Source organism: Taeniopygia guttata, chromosome 7 (genome assembly GCF_048771995.1).
Source record: "Taeniopygia guttata chromosome 7, bTaeGut7.mat, whole genome shotgun sequence".
Classification (NCBI taxonomy): Eukaryota; Metazoa; Chordata; class Aves; order Passeriformes; family Estrildidae; genus Taeniopygia; species Taeniopygia guttata.
Genome location: NC_133032.1, coordinates 38,006,958 through 38,029,494, shown reverse-complemented (window position 1 = coordinate 38,029,494; position 22,537 = coordinate 38,006,958). Strand labels below are relative to the sequence as shown.

The following is a 22,537-nucleotide window of genomic DNA, read 5'->3' as shown; positions in this document are numbered from 1 at the left end:
AGCACGGAGCTGCCCAGCTCCCTTTCCCTGATGCTGCTGAGAACAGGTGCCCTCCCTCGGGGTCACCGAGTATATTTAGGGATGAAACTCGAGCGGGCTGGAGCCAGATTGGCTGTGTGGGCCACACGTGTCACCGGGAGCCACCAAACCCCCTTGCTCTCGCCCAGTGCTGCTCAGGAGGGAAGACTGGAGAGCCTTTGCTCCAAAGGATATTTACTGGATGTCGCTGGTAAGGACATTTTAAATGCATTTCTCTTCTTTTCTTTAGAAGAGGCTCTTGAGCTGTTTCCCCATTCTGTAGTTTTTTGGGAATATTTGTTGTTCTTTGCCCATGGAAGTCAGGTTTTGTGTCTGAACAACCGGCTGTGGGTTGGAGGAGGAGGAAAAGACCTGGAATGGGGTTTGGAATTGTGGCTGAAGGTTGTAACAGCGACAGGTTGAAGAGATTGTGTTTAAATGCGAGCCCCACTTCTTGAGTTTATTCACACCCCTCTGCCTACTGCTTCCCGTGACTCGTCCCTCGTTATTTCAGTTATTCTTCATTTATTTTAATAGAATACAACATGGTTTTCCCAATTAATTTTTGGCCATTTTTCTCAGCCCGTTGGGACTAAAAAGGGTCAGTATTCCGTGTTCCTATATTTAACCTGCATGACTTGACTTCCCTTGCCTCAGAAGGAATTGCAGTTTAGCCAGCTCAACCCAAGTGCCCCATCAGTTGGCAGGATTAGCTTACACGGCAAATATCCCTGGACTCAGGAGCAGCTGTTCCAAAGCCTCATCCCCTCCCAACATTAGAAACAGGGCTGCAGACTCTGGTGGAAAATTGCAGCTTTGCCTCACAGCAAAATCAGTGTGTTAATTAATTAGTTCAAAGGGTCTGGCAATAATCTGTGCTTTGTACTTCAGCCAACTCTATGGATTTTCATCTTTTCCAGGTCTGAAGAAACAGAGAGAAAAAACCTGCAAGAGTTTAAAAAAAAAAACAACCCCAGAGCATCTCTGTAGGCTGATGCTGGGAAGACAGAAATTGCCTCATTAACCTAAGGTCACTTAAAAAAATATTTAAAATATTTTTCCACATTATGATCTTACTTATGAATGAATATAGTAGAATATTAATCTCCCACTCAAACAGGAGCTTGAATGATATAATGAAATAGTGTAGAATAGTCACAGAGAAAAGAAAAACCGCTTCAAATAATTCTGTTGTAATGAAAATATCACATCATGTTTCAAGAGATCTCTTCTTTATCTCTTTTATTTTATTTATCTCTTTTATTTTATTTTCATTGGATCCAGTGTTGGTGTTATAACTGGAATGAGGTATTTGTCCAGAATTGTGGTTTATATCTGAAATATTTATATATTTATATAATATATTTATATATTTATATTTGAAACTTAATCCAATGTTTTTTCCTTAACAGTCCAAGTAATGCCAGATCCCAACTTTATTTAGGGTCTGACTAGTTACTAACCATGACCCCAGGTGCTTTATGAGCTTGACTTGTACTTTCTCATGGTACTTTCAGTCATGGGCTAATACTATTTATTCACATTTTCACCTGCTGCACGACCAGTGAGTGGGGGAGAGACAGAAGCAAACCCTCAGAATGGAGGAAGAAGAATATGAGGAAGTTGTGGAGGTAAGAAGAAAATGTGAGAGTAGAAATGTTTGTTTCCTGCCTTGTGACTGAATCCATTAATCACCTTACTGAGATGCTGCTCAGGAGCAGAGGCTGCTGTTTGCTCTCTGAAGATTAGGGATGATTAGACATCTATTAAATGGTTTCATCACTAAAACAACAACAACAACAACAGTTGCTCTCGGAGGAGCAAAGCCTCCTGGCTCCTGTCATAGTTTCTCAGTTTAAATAAGGACTGGAACCATCCCACACTCACAGTGCGAGGTTTTCTGATTACTCCCTGCGTAATTATAGATGCACTGGGCCAGCTCTTTTCCCTCCTGGCTTGCCCTCTGTCACCCAATCCATGCTGGAGATGGCTTTGGAAGCCCCTTTCTAGCCCTGCCTCTGCAGAAATGCAGCAGCTTTGTGCCACCAGGGGACCACAGACCAATTTAGCCTGAGACCTTGCAGGGATGGAGCCAGGATTAAGTGACAGGACTTTAAACTGGCAGAGGGTAGATTTAAATTAGGTATCAGGAAGGAATCCTGCCCTGTGAAGGTGGGGAGGCCATGGTGGGAGGGTGCCCAGAGCAGCTGTGGCTGCACCTGCATCCCTGGAAGTGTCCAAGGCCAGGCTGGAGCAGTTTGGGATAGTGGGAAGAGTCCCTGCCCATGGCAGGGGGTGGAATAGAGGATCTTTAAGGTCCCTTCCAACCCAGGGCATTCTGTGATTCCATGATTCTATGTCCATGGAGGTGCATCATTAATTAATTTGCCAGTCGGTCATTTAAACTCAGGAAACGGAATAAAAAATCCCCCAGGAACTGGGCAACTTACAGCTGGAACAACTTTGTTACTGAAACAATACACGAAATTAACAGTGTGGTTTTACTTGGTGCATTGCTACCGCTCTGAAATGAACTTATGTGTTATGAAATACAAAAAGTCTTGTAAAAAGTCACTCAGTGTTTGAGGAAAAGGAAACTATAAATGTAAACATCATACAACTCACTTCCACTGCTGTGTTCAGTGGACTGGTGATTTCAGGTGGTGTGAGGGCACTGCCAGCTTTATATATTTCAAATAGTGAATGAAGTAAAGACAAATTATTTGTCAGTCAGAGTAGTTAAATGCATTTTGCAAAATAGGTGTCATCACTCATAAAGCCGATTTTAAAGACATTTTACTACCTAGCTACAATGACACCAACTCTTCATTAAATTACTTATTCTGTGTTACTTACAATCGCTTTTATGGTTCCTGTGCATTGTGTGCTCTCTGTAATGGATATTTATTTTACTCTCATTGTTTATTTATTCCAGCATGGTATTTGGGGCTTTTTGTTCACACAGCCCCATTTAATCCTTTGTTTTTAATTTTCAAAGACCACCTTGCTGTAACCACATCCCTTGGGCTGAGGCGACACTGCTTTAGTAGCTTCCCTTAGGATACTTGTGGTGAGATGCTAAAAAAAAGAGAAACAAAAGCATCTGGCACAATTCTAAGTCTTTCCACAATTTTCTTAATTACTGTATCAATCCAAGATTTTAAACCTATCAGAAATTCATCTTCTGAAAGAGAAGGACATGATCATTGAATATTGAGTGGCTGAGGCATCGCCAAGGATTTTAAAATGCTATTTTTTAACTTTCTCTGGAATTACGAGCCATTACTTGATGTTGTAGCTATCTTGGGATGTGCAAAAATCCACAGCGAGCGATACAAACATTTGCTGCCGAGTTACTTGAGCTTTTTCGGAAGGTTTTGTAGAAATTTTGTGGAAGATTTCGCAGGGGGTTTGTTGAAGGTTTTGTGGAAGGTTTTGCAGAGGATTTTGTGGAAGGTTTTGCAGAGGATTTTGTGGAAGGTTTTGTAGAAAGTTTGTGGGAGGTTTTTTGTGGAAGAATTTGTAGGAAGTTTGTGAAATGTTTTATAGAAAGTTTGTGGATGGTTTTGTAGAAAGTTTGTGGGAGGTTTTTTCTGGAAGAATTTGTAGGAAGTTTGTGAAATGTTTTATAGAAAGTTTGTGGACGGTTTTGTAGAAGGTTTGAGGAAGGTTTTGTAGAAGATTTATGGGAGGCTTTTTGTGGAAGAATTTGTAGGAAGTTTGTGAAAGGTTTTATAGAAAGTCTGTGGGAGGTCTTGTAGAAAGTTTGTGGGAGGTTTTTTTGTGGAAGGATTTGTAGGAAGTTTGTGAAAGGTTTTATAGAAAGTCTGTGGACGGTTTTGTAGAAAGTTTGAGGAAGGTTTTGTAGAAAGTTTGTGGGAGGTTTTTTGTGGAAGATTTTGTAGGAAGTTTTTGTAGAAGGTTTTATAGAAAGTCTGTGGACGGTCTTGTAGAAAGTTTGTGGAAGGTTTTGTAGAAGGTTTGTGGGAGGTTTTTTGTGGAAGAATTTGTAGGAAGTTTGTGAAAGGTTTTGTAGAAAGTCTGTGGACGGTTTTGTAGAAAGTTTGTGGGAGGTTTTTTCTGGAAGATTTTGTAGGAAGTTTGTGAAAGGTTTTATAGAAAGTTTGTGGACGGTTTTGTAGAAAGTTTGTGGGAGGTTTTTTGTGGAAGAATTTGTAGGAAGTTTGTGAAATGTTTTGTAGAAAGTTTGAGGAAGGTTTTGTGGGAGGTTTGTGGAAGGTGTCAAAGGCGGGTCCAGCATGGAAATCACCTCAGAACATCCCAGTATGTCACAGCTTGGGCAGTACGGCTTGGTCCCTTGAACCAACTTGGAGGAAAAGCCCTCAGAAAGGGGCTTAAATTTTAACAACAAATTTTTTTAGGTTCAAAGAGTTTTCCATTCCCGCAGCTGCGGTAAATGACCCCAAGCAATTACCGCTCGGAGGAGCCTTTCCAACACAAACCCCGCATTTTCCCATTTCCTCTTGGCGCAGGTGAAGCACATCCCGCAGACAGCGGCTGCTGTTCGTGCAGCAATGTCTTTAAAAATCGATTTTCCGTCATTTCTGAGCGGCAGCCGCGGCCCCGGCCGCCCCCTCAGCGCCGCCGCCATTTCCGCGGGACGGCGCCGCCGCGCGGCCGCGGGCGGGAAGTGCCGGACGGGGAATAAATATTTTTTAAAAATTTCTCAACAAAAACCTCCCCTGGCACAACCTGCGCCTGTTTCCTATTGTGCTGTTTCCATTATTCCCTGGGAGAAAAGCCCGATCTGGCTGCACGTCCTGGAAGGAGCTGTGCAGAGCCAGGAGGTCCCCCCTGAGCCTCCCCTCAGGCCGAGCCCGTTCCCGGCTCCCTCAGCCGCTCCTGGGGCTCCCGATCCTTTCCCAGATCCTTTCCCAGATCCTTTCCCTGATCCTTTCCCTGATCCTTTCCCAGATCCTTTCCGAGATCCTTTCCGAGATCCTTTCCCAGGTCCTTTCCCAGATCCTTTCCCAGATCCTTTCCCAGGTCCTTTCCCAGATCCTTTCCCAGGTCCTTTCCTAGGTCCTTTCCCAGATCCTTTCCCATATCCTTTCCCAGGTCCTTTCCCAGATCCTTTCCCAGGTCCTTTCCCAGATCCTTTCCCAGATCCTTTCCCATATCCTTTCCCAGGTCCTTTCCCATATCCTTTCCCAGGTCCTTTCCCTGATCCTTTCCCAGGTCCTTTCCCAGATCCTTTCCCAGATCCTTTCCCAGATCCTTTCCCAGGTCCTTTCCGAGATCCTTTCCCAGATCCTTTCCCAGATCCTTTCCCAGGTCCTTTCCCAGGTCCTTTCCCAGATCCTTTCCCAGGTCCTTTCCCAGGTCCTTTCCCAGATCCTTTCCCAGGTCCTTTCCCAGATCCTTTCCCAGATCCTTTCCCAGATCCTTTCCGAGATCCTTTCCCAGATCCTTTCCCAGATCCTTTCCCAGGTCCTTTCCCAGGTCCTTTCCCAGATCCTTTCCCAGATCCTTTCTCTTATCCCGGCTGGAAAAGATGCTCCACTGGACGTGGTGCTCACAAATGTGGGAAATGCAAAGATCGAGGGCTGCAGTGACCATGAAGGTACAGGGAGCAGTGAGCAAAATAAATGGAATTATCCCAGAGTTTCAAAGAGCAGAATTGGGGCTGCTCGAGGAAAATCCCATGGGAAGCAGCAAAGGCACCCAGGGTAGTTGGGTGATCCTCCAGCGTGATTTTCCCTGAGCACACAGCTCAGCCCAAAGTGGAGGAATCAAACAGCAGAAGGGTAGAGGAACACAGAGCTCCTGACTGCGAAAAATGACAAAAACAAACAAACAAACAAACAAACAAAAAACGGAAGGTGAAAACAGGAGCAGGCAACGTAAAGATTTAAAACATTACAAACGCCACTCCTACATCCATGGGCAATGTTCAGCTGGATTTGGTCTTCAAGAAAGGCAAGAAGGAAGATCCAGGAAGCTGCAGGCTCGTCAGCCTCACTCGGTTCTTTGGGAAGGCTGTGGAGCAAATCCTTTGAGAAGTTATTTTTAAACACGTGAAAGACATGAAGGTCGTGTGGAGAAGTGAACACTCAGTTATCAAGAGCAATCTATGGCTGATGAACCTCGTTAATTGTTATAATGAGTTCACAGCTGCTGGACAAGGGGAGACCAGTGAAGGTTGTGTACCTGATCTGCTTTAGGGACAAGTCCCATTGTGGTTTTAGGCCAGATTTATGATATTATAAATTATGGGGGGATAATGGGCAGTAAAATAGGTGGAAAATCAGCAGGCTCGGAGTTGTGGTCAGCAACAAAGTTTAATCGGCAGCCAGAAATTATTGGTGTCCTTGTAGGAGCAACTCTGAGGACAGCAGTCATGAATGTCACCAAATTAAAAAAACAGGAAAATCCTGGGGTTTAAATGCTCATTCTTTTAATGTGGTCATCAATGTCTTCCCTTTTGTGGGTAAAATTAGGTAACAATCTTTCATTAATTATCTAGATGATTATTAGTTGGGGAATGTATGGAATTAAAATCCAATAATTAATGGAAAATTTGAACAGATATTCAGAGTTACCAAGTGACGCCATAAGCACCTGTGAACTAAAATCCTGTTTCTCCAGAAATGTGTTTTAAAACAGCTTCACAGAAGCTACAGTTTGCTGATCTGGCTTAACAATGATGTTTTTTCTCTTCTTTTTTTCAAAGTACTACATTGAGGAGACAGTTATTGAGGAGGGTGAGCCACATGAGGTAAAGATCCCTGTCATGCTGCATGTAGCACATAAATGCATGTAATTAACACAAAACACTAAATTAGCAGCATTTTGTATTATGAGGTTTAATTTTTCACACTAAGCACACAAATATCAGTGAACAATTGCTGCTTAATATTTTATTTTTGCTTCAAGTCCCTGCTGTGTGATGATCTAAGATCAGTTTACATGTATCAGTTCTGTTCCTTCGTCTTGTGTAATTTCACCGAAAAATTACAGTTTTGCAGATTTTTCATTATGTAGTGGCAACAAATATTTGGGCCACCAAGGAATGACTGCCATAATTTGAAATTCTACCTCTGAAACAGATATAACCCAACTCTCTGCTGTGTTATCATGAAATATTCTTTATGGCAGGGGCTTATGCAGAAGCAGAAGTTATTAAATCTTGATGCATTTTCAGCTCTGTCTCATTGATGCAATTAACTCTCAGAACTCTGACCTTCATGAATTCCTTTTTAAAGGCAATTTTTTATAAAGCTAATTGATACAAAATAAAACCTGACACTTATTTGGGTGGGTTTGGGGTACATTTTTTAGTTGTAATAATTATTTTTAGATGCTTTTCATTAGAATCTTAGTATTAATACTAGGTATAATATCCTTAATATCTTAGTATTAAAATTACTGCTTGCAGCATGACTATGTTGATAAGCAAGTGTATAAAGCATTTAAATTGATTGGAAATTAATGCATGTAGAGCAGAGGCAGCTGGAGCCCCACTCTCCCAGACCCTCTGGAGAATAATTCCACGAGTTTGATGCAGGAACCAGCCAGGGAGTTCATTCCTTGTGGGTTTTTTTAGGGTGGGTGATATATAGGGAGCACAATGGTAATCCCAGTAGGAAAAGTGTCCCTGATTTTCTGTCTCCATGTGGATCTGGATGAGAGCAGAGCATCCTTTCACCATCTCAGGGGGGTGAAAAACACGCATCCTAATGAACTTCTACAGCTGTAAAACAAGTGATTATTGATTTTTATTGATTTTTCTTGATCCCCAGGTGGTCACTGAGACCATCAGCACAGACTACTCAGTCCCTGAGACCATCACAACCTACACAGCTGAGCACACCCAGCTCAGGGCAGTGAAAAACACTTAAGATAACAAACTTTTACAGCTGTAAAACAAGTGTTATTGAATTTTTTTTGATCTCCAGGTGGTCACTGAGATCACTGAGACCATCAGCACAGACTACTCAGTCCCTGAGACCACCAGCACAGACTACTCAGTCCCTGAGACCACCACAACCACCACCTACACAGCTGAGCACACCCAGCCCTCTAGGGAGGATGCAGCCCCTCCCATCAGGAAGAAGACAATCCGGACAAAAGTGGACCCATCCAAGTTTCTGACACCTTACCTGGAACACAGCAATAAAATGAAGGACTTATTCAGCGAGGTAGGTTGTCCCTTATCTCTTATTTCTTGAGGAAGACCAGCTTTAAAAATGTTTTACATAGGTTGTTTGATAGTTATATTGCAAATATCTGGGTTTGTCAATACTAAGCTCATGGGGAGAATATAATAAATTAGAGGTGATCCAAGTTAGAGATGGATTTTTTCTGTTGTGTCAGATGGAATAAACTCAGTTGGTTAAAGTAAGCAGAAGTGCAAATGTAGTTGAATGATTTTAGTTTATATTATTGAATAATCTGTCCCAAATTCCTGTCCTAACCAGGTAAATATGGCAATAATTTATAATACAGTTCTGCCAGAGCTCAGGGATATGTCTTAATTATTTTTATCATTTTTTTTCCAGAACAAGTACAAGGAAAAATTTAGAAAAGAAAAAGGAAAGCCATATGCTTCCACAGTTGATACCCCAGAAATCCGGAGGATCAAGAAAGTGCAGGACCAGCTCAGTGAGGTGGGTAACAACTGCATTTCTCAGTTCATCCAGGTGCTGGGTGTTTATATGAAGGGTTAAAATGTCATTATTCTGGGTTTTTTTTTAAAAATCAGTCAGTTTTGCTGTGGAATCACTGGGTTTTGTTGTGCTCCAGGTTAAATACCGCATGGCTGGGGAAGTTGCCAGAACCATTTGCCACGTGGATGAAAAAGCCATGGATATAGAACATGCAAAGAAAGTGTCACAGCAAGTGAGCAAGGTGAGTGCTTTCCCAACACTGGTGGAGCCTGAGGTTACTGATAAGGACAATGTTTTGAGCTCAGGGTGCTAAAGCAACATTTATGCAACAGTTTAGAAGCACAGGAGGGATAGAAGAGAAGTTGGTAAGGCAAATATAAATATAATGTGAAATATTTCCAGTTGCTCTGTTCAGATATTACTACTCTGAGACTTTGATTTTGAAAAAAAAAAAAATCATTAAAGCAGGCAGTTTATTCACAGAAGTAAATATTTTTTAAATGATAGAGTGACCAACTTGCTGATTTTTCCTTCCAGGTATTATATAAACAGAACTGGGAGGAGAATAAGGACAAGTACCTGCTTCCCCCTGATGCTCCAGAGCTCGTGAATGCAATAAAAAACACAGCTTTGTTCAGCAAGGTAAGAAAAGCTAACCACAGATCTAAGCAGCTGAAGTAAATTAAGCTTTCAAAGCCAGAAATTAATTAATAACGAGCATTCTGGAATTTTTCTTGTAGAAACTGTATACTGAAGACTGGGATGCAGACAAAACGTTGTTTTATCCCTACAATGACAGTCCAGAGCTCAGAAGGGTGGCACAGGCTCAGAAGACTCTGAGTGATGTGAGTATCATAGCAGGGATTTGCAGGGGTCTGTGGTGTCCAGGGGACCCCAAGAGTGTAAAAGTTCTCTTTTCCCAGCCTGTGCAGCCAAAGGAGAAGTCTGAATGTGTAGGATCATCTTCTCAAGGTTATTTTCCCTTATCTAGAACATTCTTTCTCTGACCTGCTGAGCTCTGGCCAGCAGGTCAGAGATACCAAAACCTATGTGTGCTATGTTTACAATAACGTGCCAATATCTATCTCATATATATATATATATATATATATATATATACACCAATAGAAAAGTGTCACCATCACACCAAGACATGGAAGGCAAGAAGGAGGTCAGGACATGCCAAATCCCTCCATTTTGTCCACTTGAACCCCATTCTAAAAACCCCAAAATTCTGCTTTTTCACCTTGTGTTAACTCAACCACCACACTACTCAAACCCTTATGGCTCGTAATTCCTCACACAAAGTTGGCAGTTTTTTCCACGGGCTAAAACAGAAGCCAGAGGTGGTTTTGACTTTGTGCCAAGGTTCCTGAACCCCCTGCCAGGGTCTGGAGCCAGCCAGGGCAGCCAGAGGGATGTGCTGGACTCCCACAGGTACCAAAGGCTGTTGGGCTATGGTGTAACCTGGGACATGCTATAGACTTTGATTAGATAGAAAAACTTCACAGTGGAACAGAAAAAAGGGTGAGTGTGCACTGATAGCTCTGATAGTAGTGATATTTCATAGAAAAATATGTACTTGGTGTTACAAAGTAGAGCATATTGGAGTATAAATCCATTGGCAATTTGATGCTGGGTTAGGAATGAATAAAATAATTCATTTATTTAATCAGCAAGAGGACCTTGAGTAACTCCCCAAATGCAGAAAATCTCAGGGTTGTCTACAAGTCCACTTCACTCTTGTGGGTCTGCAAAAGTGCCTCTAAGGCAGTGACAAGAAAAGTCAGGAACTGGTGGGACTGGGATTTGCTGATCTTTAGATACACAGAACTCTTCAACAGGGGATTGCAGCTCTCACTTGAAGATTTCAGTGAATTTTGCAGAGGTTCCAAAGTTTCCTGATAATACACAGATTAAAGAATTCCTGCTGCAGGGGCTGTGGGCAGAACTCCTTTTATTGATGTGGTGGTAGCGGAGTTCAGTGCTGTCATGCTCAAATAAATGTTTATTTCTTCCATCTTTTCAGATTGTCTACAAAAAGGGGCATGATGAAAGGAAAGCAAAGTTCACCTCTCTGCCAGATCCCCCTGATGTGGAGCAAGCCAAGAAGGTGACACGGCAGCTGAGTGATGTGAGTAGAACTTCTGCCCAAACCCTACTCCTGCAGGGAGAGGGGGAAAAGAGACCTAAGGAAAAGGAAAAACACACAGGAAGGCCAATTTTTGCTGGAGAAATTTGGGCCAAATTGCATAATCTTGTAATGCAGATGTCAGGTTTTAATTCCATTCAGAATTTAACTATTCTTCTTCTTTTTAAAATTTTTTTTACTGTGTATTGAAAATTATCTACATTTTAAGATTAGAGAATTACAGTATTCACTCATGGTGGAGAAAACACTTTGAACCCATTTGTAAGGTAATATAATTAACGTAGAGAAAATTTCTTGAATCTTGTACTTCCAGAATTTAGCTTAAAAGCTAAATTGTCATCAAGAAAATGTTATAACATGGAAAAAAAAATCAGTAACATAATTCTTTGAAATTAATAGAATAATAAGCTTTGTAGGTATCTCCAAAACTATAAAATATAGATTAAAAAAATATATTATTTTTGGCATATATGTTCTTCAGCAATGTTAGAAAAACATTGGAGGAGTTTTATTTTTTATGGAAAGTAATGCAACTGTGGCTGAAAATGCACCTGGACCACTGAGTCAAAACTCAGGCAGGTGTTTTGTTGTTAGACAAACTCTTTAAACTTTTAATACTTATTTCTGTGAGCTTGAATAAATAATGAAAATCACAAATACCAGGTAATTAAGAGGGTTTGCTCGTAACCAGTTCCAGCAGCAATCCCAGTAAATTCTGACTTAATGGGCAATATCCTAATATTACGTGACCAGGGAGAAAACAGAACTAAAGAAATATGTTAGAGAGGATTTATTAACCTTTTTAGGTCAGGGAAGGTACTAAAGGAAATTACTTAACACTGAAATGGTTTGGCTAAATAATATTTAAGGTGTTTTTGACCATAACTGCTAAAATAGTTATAAGGCAGGTGTCAAATATGAAGCAGCTTTAAAAAGACAGCTTTGAAAAATGAATCTGTCAGGTAAAAATGGAGCTGTGTCATGGAGATTCAGTTTTATTGTTTTGTTTGCTTATAGGTTATTTACCATGAAGACTATAAAAACAAAATCAAAGGCAAGTGGAGTCAAACTCCGTGCTATGATGTGGCAGTTGCAAAAATGAATGCAGAAAATCTAAGTATGGTGAGTGAATCCTGCAGAAAATCTTCAACAGTTTTATCCCTGTTTATGCTCATTTGGAAAATACTGAGGCTCCATTTGTGGCATTGCTTATTTCCTAAATAATCCCTGTTGTAAGTGTCTAATTTACAATTAAATGTAATTAATGTGTTGCTTTCTGTCTCTGTTCCTAACAGAGGAAATACCAGGAAGACTTTGAAAACATGAAAGACCAAATCTACTTCATGCAGACTGAAACTCCAGAATATGAAGCCAACAAACGAGCTTCAGAAAACATCAGCAAGGTGAGGGAGCTGTGTGCCACCTGCTCAGCTTGGGAGCACTTCTGAGCTCCCACAAGTTTGTGTTGACATTATTTTGGCAAGACCTTTCATGGTCCTTTGCCACCATAAATTAAATAACAGGGGAATTTTTCATGGAAAGCTGAAGATTATATAATAGAATAGATTCATGTCACCAATAGGATGGTTTGGGTGGGAAGGGACCTTAAAGCCCACCCAGTGCCACCCCTGCCAGGGCAGGGACACCTTCCACTGTCCCAGGGTGCTCCAAATCCCATCCAACCTGGCCTTGGGAGTTTGATGCAGGAACTCATCAAACATCAAACAAATCCCTGCCCCGTGCTGGGGATGGGGCAGCCACAGCTTCTCTGGACAATCACACAGGTTAGTGAGCATTTGGCTTTTAATAGTGATTTTTAAAACCTCTTTTTAAATTTTTATTCTTTCAAGTTCAAATACAGAGCAGACTATGAAAAGAAGAAAGCTGTTGCAGATTATAATGTGCTCCCTGCTACAGAGAACCCATTGCTGAAGCAATTAAAAACTGCAGGAAATATTCTGAGTGATGTGAGTATTATCAATGTGCAGCTACATCATTTTCAGTCATGTACCAGAAACCACACTCATAATTTCTTCACAAGGCTTCTCCTTTGTAGTATTTTTAGTGTTGTAGACCCATATGTGTCATGAGATAGCATCAGCCAGAACAATTCAGGAAAAGAATTGAATTCTCCACAGATGAGTGGAGTAGCAGCAGCAGTGGCACATGGATGGCTAATTAGTGGATAGTTCATTTAGATCCTTGTGGATAATGAATCACAAAATGACAGTTCTTGCCTTACTGTTTTAAGGAGTTTCAGCTAATAATGATAATATATATGGTGCTTTTACATATTTTTATATTCTGGTTATTCACTGTAACAGTCTTCTCAATTCCTCTTTTGTATGAAAAGAGATTGACTATTTCTTAGTGTCAGAAGTTCAAGAACCATTAGCCAGACCTTTCTGTCTTCCCTTAGAAACCTAAAAAAAGTTATTTTTAAAGACCATTGGGAAAACACTGCCATCTGTTTCTCAATCCTGTGGGAAAGCTTTTCTTTGGAACTGTTTCTCTGTTTTACTCTTGTAATTTTTAACATGGTGGGGGCGACTTGCAGTGAAATCTCCTGCATGATCTGGTATTATTTGATTTGCAGAAATTATACAAAGAAGCCTATGAACAGTCCAAAGGAAACAAGATGAATTACTGTGAGACACCCAAATTCCAGACTGATGCTGCTCTGAAGAACTTTAGTGATGTAGGTATTTCACGTGGAGTTTGTTCTAGACTACTGACCCTCTTGATTACTTTTGCTTCTCAACTCGTGGTTATTTTGGCAGATTAAATATAAAGATGCATATCAGAAGAATATTTTGGGGCACTACTTGGGCAGCTTTGAGGATCCTCATCAAATCCACTGCATGAAGGTTGAAGCTATGAAAAGTGATGTAAGTGTGGCAATTGTTCCGTTTTCCCCATCACTCTGGCAGCTCAGACAAAGCTCAGCTGTGGTTCCTTACTGAATGTTGCTCTTGTTCCTAGAAAAATTACAAAGCAGATTATGAGGAGGAAAAGACAAAGTGCTACTTCCCTCAGACCATAACTCAAGAGTATGAAGCAATCAAGAAGTTGGAGCAATGTAAAGATGTGAGTACAGGACAGCAATTGTTCACCACAGAAAAATTAACTGGGTGATCCCTGGTAACATCAGTGATAATGAGTTTGGTCTCTCTGCCATACGTGGCTTTAAAAAAAAAAAATTCATCTCTATTTTAGGGCCTTTTGTGACATCTAGTGATCAAAACAGATATAGCACAATCCTTTTTATAACAAGTAAACTCATAAAATGAGAGCAGTAGTACTAAAATGAAGAATGAACCTCAAGCAGTCACCTGCTTAAATCAATATTTTTTCAAATTAATACTTTAAAAGTTCTTAATTTATTAGTAATTTTATTTGTTTTATCAATACTTGGAAAATACTTTATATGTGTTTTCTACAAATCTTTAAAATCTTCTTTCAGTACACCTACAAAAAGCATCCTGATCAAACCAAATTCACTTCAGTGACCGACTCTCCAGTACAGAAGCAAGCAGAAATCAACAGCAAACAGCTGAGTGATGTAAGTAAACTTTGGAAACACTCTGAAATTCCCAATTTCTGCCCTGTGCCCACCTTCACTTCATCCTCCAGCTTAAGGAGCACTCCTGAAACAATTGTGTAGGTGGCTATGTGTATTCACAATTTTATTCAGCAGAACATCACCTGGAAATCAGATTTTTAAAATATTTTTTGAATTCACAGTCTATAAATTGGGCTGCTAAATATCTTCCTTTCTTTTTCTTTGCAGATATTGTATAAATCAAAAGGGGAAGAAATTATTCACAAGTACCACCTCCCTCCTGATGTGCCCCAGTTCATCCAGGCTAGAGTTAATGCCTATAACATCAGTGATGTGAGTATATTTTGAATTTCAACACCGTGAAGATCTCCACTGATGGTATCAGTTTTATTGCCTTTGTGATGTTAAATTTTTTGGTGGCATTTTCATCCTTCCGGGAATGAGATAAAAGCTGACATCTCCCTTAATAGCCTTGGAATTTTAATAATCTGGCCGGACTGATAAAAAAACCCAGCCAGGCTGCTTTCTCCAGTTCCTTTGGAGCACAAGTAGTGAGCTTGAAGCTAAGAGGAAAAAAATTCTGAAGGTTGAGTCAAATGAAAAAGGGTTTTGCATAAGAAAGGCCAAAAATGCCACTGATAGAGTTGTTCTAAATTAAAAGTAAAAATGCTTGTGGAATTCATTATTATCTTTGTAGTAGATTTATTCATTGTAATAGAAATGTAGTTTGTGTACAGGTTACCATTTTTCCTTGAGAGTACATGGATGAAACTGGGTATTTAAATTCCTGTAATAAAATCTCCTGTAATAAGAACATGGGATTAAAGTCTTTTATTAGAATTGCCATTCCTGACACTGCAAACTGTTCCCTTTTCCCCCTCCAAGGCTAACTACAAAGCAGACTGGAAGAAAACCCTTGCCAAAGGCTATGATCTGAAACCTGATGCCATTCCAATTATTGCTGCTAAAGCTTCTCGGAATATTGCAAGTGATGTAAGTAGGATTTACATCCAGTGGAACACACACCCCTGCTGCATTTCATTAGTTACTATAATTTACCTGTGCTGGACACCTGTACTCCTGCTTTAGCAAAAGGTTACAAGTGACTCTTCATTCCTCTCTTAAACATTATCAATTGAATATTGGGATATTGAATTGTTTGGTGAGGCAGTTCAGTAATTGATTATTATCATAGTCTTAATTAAAAGCTTAATGTCCCTGGCACTTGCAAGCCTGTGTCAATGACAATGGTGAGGGAGAGCTTGCAGCTACAGGTGTGGGTTGAGATATGTACCAGGTGTCAAGACAAGCTGAAAAATCCAATAATCTTCTTCTTTTTTGACCTAAATGATCCCGTGCTGGCATTAAAACCATTTATTAGGTTCTAGAATGAACTTCAGCATTAGGATTAAAACTCAGCGTTCTAAACCCATCCAAAGTGTGTTTTCTCTTTCCCAAGTGGGAAAAGCTGTTTTTCCTTTGTCTCTAGTACAAGTACAAGGAATCCTACGAGAAAGACAAAGGCAAACAGGTCGGGTACCGGAGCCTGCAGGATGATCCCAAACTTGTTCACTACATGAACGTGGCCAAAATCCAGTCGGATCGGGAATACAAGAAGGATTATGAGGTCACCAAGACCAAATATCACACTCCTCTGGATATGTTCAGCGTGACAGCTGCCAAGAAAGCCCAGGAAGTGGTGACAAACACTGGCTACAAGCAGCCAATTCACCATTACACCCTCCTGCCTGATTCTGTGAACCTGGAGCTCTCCAGAAATGTGATGCAGCTTCAGAGTGATGTATGTCATCAATAATCAGCTCCATTTTTAATTCTCCTCATGACTCTGTGACATCATTAATCTTTTAAGGCTAAATAATTAATTTATATAATCCAACATATATTATATTGGATTAAGAGTAGGTTGGGATGTAAGTGACTGGTCTGGAGCCATTTGTTTTCCAAACATTATCCAAATTATGTGCAGCAATTAAGCTCTAGAAAACTTACCTAGGAAGTACAACTTTTTTTATATCTCTCCATATTTGGCATATTCCCAGAAAATTAGCGTGTTTTACTAATTAATGTATTTCTGTAGTAAGATTTTAATTACTGTAATTTTATTTCTCTTAAATACTGACTCTATCATATTTAAATTTTAATTAAATCTAAATTGCCCCTCAAAAATGAATGTCCAGGGGAAGTTTTAAGGCTTCACCTGTTTTATGTGTATAGACACTCATTTTTCTTGCCTCACTGTGTTTTTGTTTTTTATTTTTGAAAAGAATCTGTACAAATCTGACTTCAATAACTGGCTGAGAGGAGTTGGCTGGGTCCCGATTCAGTCACTGGATGTAGAAAAGGCCAAGAAAGCCACGGAGATTCTCAGTGAGAAGAAATACCGCCAACATCCCGACCAGCTCAAGTTCTCCATCCCCATGGATGCCATGGAACAAGTGCTGGCAAAGCAAAATGCCAAGACCATGAACAAGGTGGGAAGTTGTTGGATTTGGATCTTTGTCTTGTGAAGTTGTGGGGCAAGGTGCATTCCCACTGGAATTATTAAAATTTCCAGTGGGTGTGGTAATTCCTTGGTTAAGACTGGACACTGAGAGATCATGGTAAGCCTCTGACTGCATAATGAAGGAAGTTTCATTTTCTGTTTCTAAAGATTAAAGAATTCTTCTCCAGATTTATAGTGCTTTGATGATCCTTTTTTTTGTAGGATGTATTCACAATAAGTGAGCTGCAGAAAACCTGGAATTCTGTCAGTTTTGTACAAATGTCCTGGAAAGTGGAGTTCTTTACACTTGTCTCTAGTTATCCAGGACACCAGTGATCCTTATTCCTTGTTTTCCATGAAAAGAATGTCTGTGAAAATAAATTCTGCTTCCCATTAATGCATGGAAGAGCACAGATTGGAAACTTCCAGCTTCAATATTTATTAATTATTAAAACATACTTCACAAATTTCTTAAAATACTAAAGAAAGGAGGAAGATAATGTTGCTCCTCAGCAGCTCTCTGAAGGCTATTTCTGGTGCTAATAATATTTCTAGGAAATATTAATTATTGCAAATGAGCAGAACAAAAGCAAACTCTTATTTTATGAGTTCAGTACCTTTTCAATCCTAACAATTCCTCTGTAATTGCAGAGACTGTACACAGATAAGTGGAACAAAGAGAAGACCAGCATTCATGTGATGCCAGACACCCCAGAAATTCTGCAGTGCAAAGTGAACCAGATGACCATGAGTGATGTGAGTTGCTGTGCTCACTGTGGGCCTCCAGTGCCTCGCTGTCATTTTACTACCTTGTTTGAAAATATTGAACTTGAGAGTTCTGCCTTCATGACACCTGTTCTCTTTCACATCTGAACTTAGAAACTTTACAAAGCTGGCTGGGAGGAGGACAAGAAGAAAGGTTATGACTTGCAGCCAGATGCAATTCCAATAAAAGCAGCCAAGAGCTCCAGGGACATCGCAAGCGACGTGAGTCTGGTTGTGTGATGACATTCTGTGACTTTATTTAAATTAAATGACTAAACCTGAGATCTTGTGATCTATTTTTTTCAGTGATTAAACAGTGCTTAATATTGCATTTTTTAACTGAGGTTTTTGCTGTTCTTTCTCTTTCCTGCTCTCAGTATAAATACAAACTGGCCTACGAGAAGGCCAAAGGGAAGCACATCGGCTTCCGCAGCCTGGAGGACGACCCCAAGCTGGTGCACTTCATGCAGGTGGCCAAGATGCAATCTGACAGGGAGTACAAAAAGGGTTACGAGAAGGCCAAGACTAATTTCCACACTCCAGTTGACATGGTCAGCGTGGTGGCAGCCAAGAAAGCTCAGGAAGTGGCTACAAATGCAAACTACAAGAACTTAATCCACACCTACAATGTCCTGCCAGATGCTATGAGCATTGAATTGGCCAAAAACATGATGCAGTTACAAAGTGATGTAAGTAAGATGTTCTTCAGCCTCTGCATTGTGAACTGAAAGATGCTTAGCTTATGAAAAAACACTGTAAGATAAATAGTATTATTTTGTTAGTGGAATCAGGTCAAGTGTCTGTGAAAATGTAGTAAATAATACATGTTTTTCAACAATTACAGCAATTTTATTTTTCCTAGACTCTGAAATATTTCATTAATGAATTTGAGCTTAGAAATAAGCAATTTTATGAATATTTACTCCACCAGGCTCTTCAGGAACAATAGTTACGTGCAAACCAAGACAGGAAAAGCTTCACTTTTCCTTAATACATTTTGTCTTGTACTTCCAAATTTATGAACTATTTTATCCTTCATATTGGTTTTTATCTACTTTCTGCCTGCAGAATCAATACAAAGCAGAGTATGATGAAACTATGAAGGGTGTTGGGTGGCTCCCACTGGGCTCCCTGGAAGCTGAGAAGAACAAAAAAGCCATGGAAATTGTGAGTGAGAAGAAATATCGCCAGCATCCAGACAAATTGAAGTACTCTGTTCCTATGGATTCCATGAACATGGTCTTGGCTTTAAATAATGCCAAAATCATGGATGAGGTAAGAAAGTGTTCATCAGAATTCATTTCAGAAGTGGACAACAATCTATATCTGATTTAATAGTCAACCTTGTTGTATGCAGAGCTTTAGAAACTGTGATTTTGTTTTGTAGCTAATGAATGTGCTTTAAGTGCTAAAATAAAAAGATAAACGTTGCTGTTGTGGTAGTAATACATCATTGTCAAGGCAGTTTGGATTTCAAGTGGAAAAAGTATTTTAAAATGTTTTATTTGATAATAACAGCAGATGTTCAGGTCTCTCATTTTTTTTTTAATCCTTCCAGCACAAGTACAAACAAGCCTGGGAAGAAGACAAGAAGAAAATTCACATCACCCCAGATATTCCACAGATCGCTTTAGCAAAAGCAAATGCATTCAATTTAAGTGAAGTGAGTATTGTTTGTAAAGCCATGACCTTGTTCTTAGTTTTTGATTAGGAATAAGTGAGATGAGAGCGTGCAAAAGTCTCACATTGCTAACCTGTAGTAATTTCACAAAACCTATTAATTTTCCTTTTCCCTGCTTCCTTCCCCAAATTAGATATCCAGCATTGCCAAGAAAAAGCCATGTTTGTAGTCAGGTTGTGAAGTGTTCATGAAGACCATTAAAATATAACTATTGCTAATAAAATACAGTAGACTTTGAGTACTGTTCATGTTTATTACAGGATTTATTATTTTATTATTGATTATTTTATTTCTCCATGCACAAAGTTTTGTACAAGGTTCAAAATTGTAGGTAGCACCTGGTTTTTTCTGGTAAAAGATGACATTACAGACAGATTTTGGTAGCCAGTTGTTAAATTTGCATATGCTAAAAAAAGTACTGCTTGTAATTATGCACATCTGCCATGTGGGCAGAAATAGACATTTTTATCTCTTTTTATTTTTTAAGATGACATCCTTATAGATGTAACTTTTCACCAATATTTGTGCATGTGGAAAACACATAAATTTTTGCTTTTTTAAAAGATGCTTCTTGTTCCTTTTGCAGAAAATGTACAGATCTTCATTTGAGGAAACCAGGAAGAAAGGATATGATCTCAGGGCTGATGCTATTCCTGTCAAAGCTGCCAAAGCTTCCAGGGATATTGCCAGTGATGTAAGTTCTGGGGAGAAAAAATGGGCAGGGACAGTTTCCACTATCCCGGGGTGCTCCAGCTGGCCTTGGACACTTCCAGGGATCCAGCCAGCCACACCTTCTCTGGGCACCCTGTGCCAGGGCCTCAGCAACCTAATAAGGAAGAATTTTCCCCTTAATTTCAAAACTAAATGAATCAAAATCTCTGTTTCTATTCTCTTTCAGTATAAATACAAATTAGGGTATGAAAAAGACAAGGGGAAACTCGTCGGCTTCCGCAGCCTCCAGGATGATCCCAAACTTGTCCATTGCATGCAAGTGGCCAAGATGCAGTCGGACAGGGAGTACAAGAAGGCCTATGAGGCGAGCAAGACTCATTACCAGACACCTTCTGATACCCTCAGCGTGGTGGCAGCCAAGGAGGCCCAGGACCGTGTCACCAACACCAACTACAAGCGCCTGATCCACCAGTACATGCTCCTGCCAGATGCCATGAGTCTGGAGCTGTACAGAAACATGAATCAGATCCAAAGTGATGTAAGTTTTCTTCTTGTGACTTTTGTTTTTACGTCGTACCCTCAGTTTGGAAAGGACAGGATTATCTTTTATGAGCTGTCTTCTTTTTGTGCCTTTTGTTTTTCCATCACAGCCGTGTTTTGGAAAGAACTGGATTGTTCTGTATGGGCTGTTTGTACATTGTCAGCTTTGCTTTTGTGTCCTGTTTGGCAGAATGAGTACAAGCAGGATTACAAGGAGTGGTTCAGGGGGATTGGTTGGAGTCCCATTGGTTCTCTGGATGTGGAGAAATCAAAGAAAGCCACGGAGATTGCGAGCGATCGGAAGTACCGCCAGCACCCCAGCAAGTTCCCCTTCACCAAACAGAACGATGCCATGGACCTGGTCCTTGCAAAGCAGAATGCAAACATCATGAACAAAGTGAGTATTTAGGGGAAAAGCCAGGTAGGCATTCACATCTCATCCATTCCAATAACCACTCAGTAAATCTCTGTCACACCTTTATGTGGCAGCGTTCCCCTGAGAAAAACAACTGTCACAGGCTCCTCTTCTTTCATCTTTTTTTCACTCAATGAAACAGCATTGCTTAAAGAAATCTTTTCTCATTTTCCTCCAGCCTCTATTTATCCCATTCTTACATAGAAAACCTTGATAGTTTGCTTTCATTAGAAGCAAGACTGGACAATAACTCAGGTGATTTTGGATTAGATCATTAATTCGTAAAATAATCTGAGTCAGCACCTTCACCTTTTCACTCATTCATATCCAAATGGAAAGGTGAAAACCCTGGAAGAACCACCTTTTGTCATTTATGTAATTTTTGTCATTTATGTAGTTACACATCTGATGTAACTTTCTGTCCATAGCATGCTTATACCCAAGCCTGGGAGAAGGATAAAACTCAGGTCCATGTGATGCCAGACACACCAGATATTCTACAGGCCAAACAAAACAAGACAAACTACAGTCAGGTAGAGTATTTTGATACATTTTATCAACATTTTAAATTAATATCTACTGGACATTCAGAACACAGGCAAGAATTTCATGTGGGTAATATTTTCAGAGGAAAATAAGTACCAGCTTCAAGCTAGCAAACTAAGAGACTAAATGGCATTATAACGTGTGGAAAATATAAGTCCTGCTTTTGAAGTCTGGAAGTGCATAGTCCATACTCTATGCTTTGCATAGAATTCAGTCATGTTAAAAATTCCTTACTATGAAATTACAAGTTAATTATGTATATTTTTAACCTAACCTATGGGAAGAAGTAGATGCAGTTATCCCAGCTTTTCTCTCTGCTTTCAGATAGGAGAATTGTGCCAGTAGAAAACACTCAGGTTTTGCTTTGCATCATTGCTCAGAGGCAAATCTTTAACTTAAGAATGCCTGTACTTAAAATCAAATGCGGACAAACTGACTTGACTGTTAAGTGGCTTCATGAAAACTTTATTAAAATGTTGTTAAGGCAATCAAAAAGTGTTCTGTTATCTCAGGTGTATGTGTTTCAAATTCTCCAGATGGGTTTCAAATCAAGATCAGCTATAGTAGAAAGCTGCTGAATAGTGAAAAACTATTTAGTCCCTCTCCTAAGCCTCAGAAGACCAGTATTCCTTGTTTATCAATTTCCTATTTCTCAGTTCCCATTCTAGCAGCCCTTCTCTCATAACTGAAGCCTGTGATGTGACCAGAATTTGAATCATTAGTGTATCTAAATAGCAGGTGACATACATATTACTGGTTTTAATTAATATTTTTTTCAATTTTAGAAACTCTACAAACTTGACTGGGAGAAAATGATAAAGAAAGGCTATGACCTCACGCCTGAAGCCATGTCAGTGAAAGCTGCCAAAGCTTCAAGGGACATTGCAAGTGATGTAAGCAGCATTTTAACTCAGTGTGACATGCACTGACCTGCTTGTTACAACCTACAGAGTCCCAGTAAATTGAGATAGATACACCTCTCTGCTAAAGTGTGGCTTGGAGTCAAAACCAGCATTGCTGACAAAACTCCTTCCTGAGCTGTTTCTGTCCACT

The 22,537-nt window shown here is 39.9% G+C and overlaps 1 protein-coding gene across 34 annotated transcripts in view; it reads left to right on the top strand.

Annotated features, from left to right (window-relative positions):
* The first annotated feature begins 87 nt into the window (after positions 1-87).
* Positions 88-22,537, top strand: part of NEB (nebulin) — a 101,575-nt gene continuing 79,125 nt past the window's right edge. For 33 of the 34 annotated variants that reach the window (XM_072931763.1, XM_041717483.2, XM_072931768.1 and 30 more), the window contains exons 1-31: positions 88-229; positions 939-1,048; positions 1,584-1,649; positions 6,713-6,757; positions 7,938-8,180; positions 8,541-8,648; positions 8,785-8,889; positions 9,186-9,290; positions 9,389-9,493; positions 10,678-10,782; positions 11,818-11,922; positions 12,096-12,203; positions 12,651-12,767; positions 13,397-13,498; positions 13,581-13,688; positions 13,783-13,887; positions 14,264-14,362; positions 14,591-14,695; positions 15,248-15,355; positions 15,852-16,163; positions 16,648-16,854; positions 17,517-17,621; positions 17,745-17,852; positions 18,008-18,319; positions 18,699-18,905; positions 19,189-19,293; positions 19,898-20,005; positions 20,210-20,521; positions 20,714-20,920; positions 21,367-21,471; positions 22,270-22,377. In XM_072931763.1, coding sequence (XP_072787864.1) covers positions 1,617-1,649; positions 6,713-6,757; positions 7,938-8,180; positions 8,541-8,648; positions 8,785-8,889; positions 9,186-9,290; positions 9,389-9,493; positions 10,678-10,782; positions 11,818-11,922; positions 12,096-12,203; positions 12,651-12,767; positions 13,397-13,498; positions 13,581-13,688; positions 13,783-13,887; positions 14,264-14,362; positions 14,591-14,695; positions 15,248-15,355; positions 15,852-16,163; positions 16,648-16,854; positions 17,517-17,621; positions 17,745-17,852; positions 18,008-18,319; positions 18,699-18,905; positions 19,189-19,293; positions 19,898-20,005; positions 20,210-20,521; positions 20,714-20,920; positions 21,367-21,471; positions 22,270-22,377 — 4,002 coding nt within the window. In that variant the 5' untranslated portion in view covers positions 88-229; positions 939-1,048; positions 1,584-1,616. The remainder of the gene's footprint in view (positions 230-938; positions 1,049-1,583; positions 1,650-6,712; positions 6,758-7,937; positions 8,181-8,540; positions 8,649-8,784; positions 8,890-9,185; positions 9,291-9,388; positions 9,494-10,677; positions 10,783-11,817; positions 11,923-12,095; positions 12,204-12,650; positions 12,768-13,396; positions 13,499-13,580; positions 13,689-13,782; positions 13,888-14,263; positions 14,363-14,590; positions 14,696-15,247; positions 15,356-15,851; positions 16,164-16,647; positions 16,855-17,516; positions 17,622-17,744; positions 17,853-18,007; positions 18,320-18,698; positions 18,906-19,188; positions 19,294-19,897; positions 20,006-20,209; positions 20,522-20,713; positions 20,921-21,366; positions 21,472-22,269; positions 22,378-22,537) is intronic. The other variant, XM_072931756.1, reaches the window with a different exon arrangement.